At 37.8% G+C, this 7,802-nt stretch overlaps 1 protein-coding gene across 1 annotated transcript in view; it reads right to left on the reverse strand.

Moving 5' to 3' along the window:
- ARHGAP21 (Rho GTPase activating protein 21) overlaps positions 1 to 6,219 on the reverse strand; it is a 118,127-nt gene extending 111,908 nt beyond the window's left edge. The window contains 1 exon segment of the mRNA XM_025206126.1: positions 6,097 to 6,219. Coding sequence (XP_025061911.1) covers positions 6,097 to 6,180 — 84 coding nt within the window. The 5' untranslated portion in view covers positions 6,181 to 6,219.
- Positions 6,220 to 7,802: the final 1,583 nt, after the last annotated feature.

A 7,802-nucleotide genomic window follows, 5' to 3' on the forward strand; every position in this document is an offset into this window, starting at 1 on the left:
CCCCCCCCCCCCCGACTTACCAGCGAGACCCTGCTCTCTAAGCTGTTGGGCTGCATAATGGCTATCAGATCAGGGTCAATATGGCTAGTTAATTATCAGCCATCAGTATCAGCCAAAAAAATCTTTATCAGTGCACCCCTAGTTCCAAGTAGTATGTTAACTGTTTAAATAAAGGCCCTAAATGAAGGAAAAAATATACACAGTCCACAAAAACATTCATTCTGGGGCACGTTTTATGCACTGTATTAAAACAGAATATACGTTAAAATATTAATACCATAGCCATACATACTAAAATGTAGCTCCCTTAACTTTAGATCTACCCTATAATGGAAGGAGGACATTTTGCCAGTTTTTGCGTTTACACAGTATTGCAAGCAAAAAGAGAAGCAGAAAAGGCAAAGATACCCCCATAACAAGGGTTTGTGGGGGCATGTAGTAACTACTTGGATTTGTATAACTATCTGTTTCTTGAACTCCCCACTACTGACAAGTTATTTCCCTGTATTTACCAACATGCCATAATATATATTTTTAATAGGCACATCAACCAACCAGGAATTCAGTTACCAGCCATTTCCTCTAACCATGACATTTTAAATAAAAAAAAAAAATCAACACAAATGTAATCAGCACCAAACTCCCTCCCTCCACCTCTGAATGGGTATGAAAAATATAGATGCGTTACTTTCAGAATTTATCTTATTTCCAGAGTGGAAGATTGAATGTAGAAATAAGAAACTATGAAAACAGCCAATGCAAAATGTTGAAATTCCAGAATAACTATAAACTTCAGCCTATCCCAAAAGGAATCTCAGCATCTTTGAATATTCTTTGCTATTTTCTTCTTCTTTAGATCAAATGATCAATATGAAAGTTTCATAAAGCTTTTTAATGTTAACCGAGACTCTCCTAGTGAAGGGTAATGCCTGCAGTGCAGCAATCTCTGCAGCATTTCTGCATTCTAAAGCTTGTATGCAATGCGATAGCTGAGATACAGTACTGCAATGTTTAATCACTTTTCCAAATATTACTTTATATAGCGTGGAAGCTGCGTGAATTGAAATACTGTATATAAAAACAAAACCTTTAAATAATGAAATTATATTATAGTGAAGATCTCAGGCATGTCATGCTAAGAAGCCATTATTTTGGATCAAAGTGCATTTTTAATATATACGCACAAACCTTTACTGTATCTGCTTGTGCACCTACCATGAAATCTGCTCTTGGATACCACTTAACTCTATTTCAGAACTGTACAACTTCAGGGGCTGCATACCCTATGGGCCACAAGCCCTCCAGGCTGCATGCCATACATATGCACGTGCAGGCATCACTTTATCTTGCTATACTGTGTACAGGTGGGCAGCCCTACCCACCACCCCCACACAGCACAGTCCCCTGCCTCATCTATGGCACCACATGGTCATCCAGGCTGACAGCTCATCTGGCGTACCACGCCACACTGCCTCACTCCATTGGGCTGGATCAGGTAGCAGAAGCCAGGGTAGGGAGAGGGAGCCCCAAGCCCCAGCTGCTGCTGCAGCCAGAGCAAGGGGCAGTAGCAGCCCAGGCTTTTTAACCATTTGAGAGCTGCAACCAGGCCACCAGTTGGACAGCCCTCTCCCATTTGAACAGGTAGGCCTTTTCTTTACAAAGAAACTATGTGATCACATATAGGATAGGGACGTTCCCTGAAATGCCAGCCTAAGTTATCACCACATTGCAAATAGTCCCCATTTTATAGAAACAGACTGCAACACAACTGAAATAAAACTCAAGAATATAGCAAGGCACCAGTAATATTAAAAGAAAAACCAAAACAAAACTAGGCACAAAAGTTTCCAAATGTTGCCTCTGATAAAAGCACTTCTGAAAAAATCCCAAGGGGAAAAATAACAACCTGGTTACCAATATCCATACCCAAGATTGTAATACAAAGTACTTCCTTTAAAAAACTATTTTACAAGTAAATGATTATTGTACCCATGTGAGCACTGCTGAAACCTTTAGGCTGAGCACATGTTTTTGTTTTATTTTTAATGTTTCAAAGTGCCCTTGCAAATATGCAATCTTTAGTTTCTTATCCAAAGAAGGGAAGCAGTATTTAACTAACAGCAACAGGCGTATTTTTTGCATTTAGAGGCAAAAATGTTCGACGCCAAGGTAGTACAACTACTATTTTTTAAAAAATTAATAAATCATGGAAAAATGTTGCTGCATGCCATAAACTCAGAACCCATAGGAAAAATAAAGAGTCTGCCTTAATAAATTAATAAAACCTGTTCATTAACTAGCTAATGGCCTATTAAGCTACATTCTTTGCAACTATGAAAAAGACCTATGTTTATTTCATGGGCTTGCACTTCCTGAGCTAATTCTTTAAAGCACAAGTGCTCAACTGCATCTAGCCCACAGAGCCATGTCACCCAGCTCACGAGGCTCCCAATAGGTCTGGAAATTTGGTGGCAATTAATGCCGCCAGTGTTCCTCCACCACCAGATATTTGGACCTGTAGGCCAGATGACAGAGCTGTGTACAAAGGGCCAGATGCAGTGTGCAGACCTGGATCTGGCACTTAGATCCTGCACTGGATCCAGCCCATGGACCAACACCACACATGATCCAGCCTGTGGATCAGCCTCACACCACTCATCTGGCCCATGGGGCAGGATTCATTGAGCATCACTGTTTTAACGTTCTTGTGACATGGGCAGGAAAACGAGAAGAGTTCCTTACGTAATTCAAAGACAACCCTTCTAACTAACTGAAAAAATAGTCATGGCCAGTAAAGACATAACTGATCAATCCAGTCTATCCTAGGTATGATGTGGACAGAAGCTCCATGTACTTCAAAACGTATGTGTGCATGTTCTAGGTTACATCATTCCTTGGCTTTCAAATTGCAACAACAGAGGACAGTTTCTCCTGCATAAAAACAGAGGTAAGTAATCAAGGGAAGTTGTTTAATTTACTTGGTCATTTTCCATTTGTTGGAGAAGAAATCTTACTTGGGTCATAGCAATATGCTGAATTTTGTTTCTGAAACTACAACTCTATGTATATTAATCCCCTACAGCACTAACAGTTCACTGATAGCTCTACTTCTTGGAGTTTACTTAGGGAAAAAAAGAGCATTTAAGGGATAAACTGAAGAACTACTAATCATCTAAAAGTGATTGTGACTTCTTAACATAAGAATTAGCAACATATACTGTTGAAACTATTAAGAGCTGCAAACCAATTTGTGGTATATGCATGTAAACTGTTTCTACACACCAGTCTCCCACATGATACAAACTTGCCATCTGCTGCTCTGTTGCACTAAACCTTGAAATTTGCAGTCATGTGGAAGTTTTAAACAGTCTGTGGGTCTCCCACTGTTGAACCTATCCCATTTCCCATGAGATGGATACAGTCGTGTATGATACAAGGCAGGAGGAGCAGGTCATTTCACCAGACAGTGAAAAATGAAGTGATTTTAAGAAAGGGTGGGGGAGAAGCCATCAAATGGAACTATAAAAGAAAAAAAAAAAAAGCAGGAGTTTGTCTAGCTTTGAATTGTTTATTTTGGCCATCAGAAATATAGCTGCATATACTTATTACTAATCCAGCAGGTTTTGTTTTCTTTAAAAAATGAGTATCATTCACGTAGCTAGAACAAAATCAATTATTCTTACAGCAGACAAATCCTACACTCAATACTCTACATACTATCAGAGTCCGGAAGGATAGAATCACAGGAGGCCACAGAACAGCTTCATGGCTGGTTATGAAAAGAAAAGCTGTTATATTCATGCATTCAGAGAACCAATAAACTCAGCCTTTCTTCATCTACTGGCTTTCACACCTTTCTTGAACATTACAAATATAGGGAAGCCAGAAAGTCCTCAACTCCCAAAAAACATGGGGGACGTAGAATTGTTGCTGGGAACTATAACCTCCCACACTTACTCTGGTTAGCCTGAATTTTCATTGGAATCCTTCAAATGCACATAGCAGGACAAGATTTGTTCCATAATCTCCCTTTATGAAGGTCAATTTCAGAGAAAGGCAAAAAACAAGGGCTCACTAACATGCACCACACAGTGATTTTATTTTTTCCTTTTGGGAAAGCTATGTTTTTATTCCAGATTTTGCTAATAAAGGCAGCAAGTTATAGGGCACAATATCAATAATAATTCTTAATGAAACTTAAGTTACAACTTGTATTTTACTACTAGAAAGGTTGTTAGCCACATTAGTCTGAAAGCAGACAAAAGGTAGGGCAGGGTGGTACCTTAATTAAACTAATTGATTCAGAGAAGCATTAGCTTTCCTAGGCTATTTGCCTAGAAAAGCTCAAGTCTCTCTGAACCAGTTAATCTCCAAGGCACCACGTTGCAATTCCATCATGTTATTATTAAAAACATTTTACTCCCAATTTCACAAGAGTTTACTAGTGCTCTGTCTTATCTGACATACAATAATTAGCTTTCAAAAATACCATAGGGTAGATCAGTAAATTTAAAAATCTTTTGATTTCAATTTTTCCTAGGCTATTAGAGCATGTATGCCTTATTGCATTTACCTTTTTCAACTGTCTGTCATAAAAAGTAATACCCTATCTTATTCTGTATATATCAGACTCAACCAAAGTTTTAGGTAGAATATTCTAACCAAAGTTTTAGGTAGAATATTCTAACCATGTGACACAATCCCAACCCTTTTCTTTAGTCATCTTAAATTTTTGGAGTACAGGCACCAGCTGTCAGTTTCGATTTGTAGTTCATTTTTAACTCTTCCAGTTAATTCTTGCTGCCTACAAGCAAACTAGATCAGGAAAAATATTCAGTTTAATGAGATACTAGAGCCCCTGTGGAAATTAAAAACCTTAAGGCCTGAAAAGGAAAGAAGCCAAGCTTTTCTACTTAGGATTCGGTCTTTTCATTATGTTTATATTTTAACCTAATTGAAATATTTGCTTCCTATTGCCACCTTCAGCACTGTAAGCCCACCATTGGTATGCCAATCCATTAGTTTTTAAGTCTCAAGCTGTTGATACTGTAAGGTTGGAAGCTCCCCTTCCACTGGAATTCTCCATGACGAAAGGGCATTCTCCTGAGAAAACTCGGTGTCCTGGCAAAAAAGCCAGCTATGATGCAGTGTTTTTTAAAAAAAACATCAGTACCTAGTCACAACAGTACACTTGCTCAAATTAAGGAATTATTTTTGGACAAACACAATAACTAGAGAGAAGTAAAGTTATAGGCTTATATGAATAACTATTAACTATTTTCCTTAGCATTATTGGGGAGTAAATACATTACCTACGTAAATGTTTTGTTGTTGGCATAAAATTTATACCCAGCTACAATGCAGGTAAAATATAAACAGCTTCAAAAATGGTATTATAAAAAGGTATTACTATTAGGTAATGAAAAAGTTCATTCTATATAAAAACAAAGCTAAATTAAAATCCAAGCTATTGTTTCTGCAGTAAAGAAAAAAAATCATTAGTCTCTGAATGCTCTTTATTAAAAACTGAACAATTTCTTGATAGGGTTCATTTCATTTTATCCTATGCACTTTCTAAACATAGGACTATGTATTGCCCACCCCCCCCTTTCAGAATGGGGCTCTCTCTCAGTCATGAAGAAAACAGTTCTTCTCTCTAGAAATAACCAAGGTATTTGGGAGACTAAGCACAGGTCTATTAAAAACAAATACAAACATGCAGAATACCCCACAGACTCATTTAAGGGGGGGGGGGGGAAAGAGGGAGGGGGAATCCTTTTTCCTATTTCTATGATGCATCCTTTTTTTGAAATCTATAAAAGTTAAACCTTTAAAACAGAAGTATTTACAGAGACAGTTTAAAATAAGTATTTAAATTTTTAAATGACAGTAAAAGCATACTCATTATACAACTGTTTACCATGCATTAAGGATTAGTTTGTGGTTAAAAATTAAACCCTACTTTATAGATGTTTTTCACAGGATACTTAGAAAGAGAAATATTGTTGTCTTGCCCCGCCAAAAAAACCCAGCACACACCCAAAAACAAAAAGTCCAAACAACACTTTAAAAGACTAAAAACAAGAATAGACAAACCTGCCCACTCCAAGCACAATACAGGTTACATATCAAACTCCAGTTGTGGTTGATCATGCAGTCTAAAATCCTGAACTGGGCCATCCTGCCTCTAGCGCAGACTGCTGCTCTGCTCTGACTCAGCTTTTGTCTGTATGGTACTCAATGATCTGAGAGCTATGCAGGGATGAGATTCAGGAACAAGGACCTTCCCTCGCTCCCCACCCAATCTGTCAAGTCAGCAAGATAGCAAATCAGAAGACCTGCATAGTATACTTCAAATTATATTCCTGGTACTGACAAAATATGTATTGTTAGGAAAATAGGAGAAAAATAGGAACATTTTGGGAAGTCTCATTAGAACAAACACAAACAGGTTCCTTGCCGCTACTAAAAGATATAGAACTCAATGTCAACCTTTCATTATGACAAACGTAGTCTAATTAGATAACCTGGGAAATCTGAAACTAGTTAGACACAATCAGTGGTGGGGAGAGCTTTTTTCAGAGTTATACAACCAAAAATTCAAACTCTGATGTGTTAAGCAGAATAGCCAACCACCTTTCCTGGTATATTAAATTTTAATGATCAAATGTTCATATTTTTCTCCTTAATATCACTGAATAGTAGCCTCCCTGGTAACTATGAAAGGCTCCAGAGGGACTGCTGCCAAATTCTCTGCAACCAGAATGGTGGCTGCCATACTGCCAAAGAAAGCACAAATGGGACAATAAGTTTTTGAAAAATTTAAAATACAGAAGAGGAAGGAAATTATTAAAATGTAGCTTTTCCAGCCATGTAAAATGACTGTACTCACATGGTAACTACATGGTTCATGTTGTATAGTACCTCTCCCTTTACACCAGGGTAGGAGGGGCGTGTCTCATCCTTCCTTCTCCCTCCAGATTTCTTTAAATTCACAAAGGAGACACATGCTCAGTTACTCCTCTACAGAAGCACATATTATTTGTAGGATGATTACCTGAATTAACTAATTTCTGAAACAATTTACGCCTAAAATATTTCAGTTTTCCCATTAAGGCCACAAAAAATATCCAAGAGACATATTTGAATGTAATCAAATTTGTTATTGTTCTGACATAAGCTTTTATTTGCAGCTGGACAGCCCAAAAAATAAAGAGTCAATCTTGTAGAAAAAGTATCCTGAATAGTCTATTTTTCATCTTTTTCTCAGCCCAGTTTCTCTCTCCCTGAAAGAGGGATAAGGAAAAGACTGGGATAAACGTTCCATTTAACATATACCTTGCATTGCCTTAGCTCAGTGGTAGCTGTTGCTCTGGGTCAAACATTAAAAATTGTGGCCTTATTTGATAAACTAGTCCAAGTTTTCCAGCTTGAGGGCATTCCCACTCAACAGCACAAAACAGGTTAGGCTCTGCTCCCCACCACCCCCCTCTCCTCCCAAATAACAGGAGGTACAAGACCACAATGGTAGTGATCATTACAAGAAAAAACTATTTAGATCCATATCAGGAAGTGTCTGACAAGTGCCAATGCTGTCTATAAAAAATAGCTGAGTATGAAAGGGACTAGCAGCTATCTGAGCTACAAACTGCAGCATGGCATGCCATCCCATGACAACAGCAGCTTTTTGATCTCATCTTGATTTTGTATAAATTACAGGCTTTTTTTGTTAAAGCTGTCATAAATATAAGTGCTTCTTAAGACAAAATGAAGAAGGGGAGAAAAAGGTGAAGATTTACATA

This window comes from Alligator sinensis, unplaced genomic scaffold (assembly GCF_000455745.1).
Source record: "Alligator sinensis unplaced genomic scaffold, ASM45574v1 scaffold455_1, whole genome shotgun sequence".
Classification (NCBI taxonomy): Eukaryota; Metazoa; Chordata; order Crocodylia; family Alligatoridae; genus Alligator; species Alligator sinensis.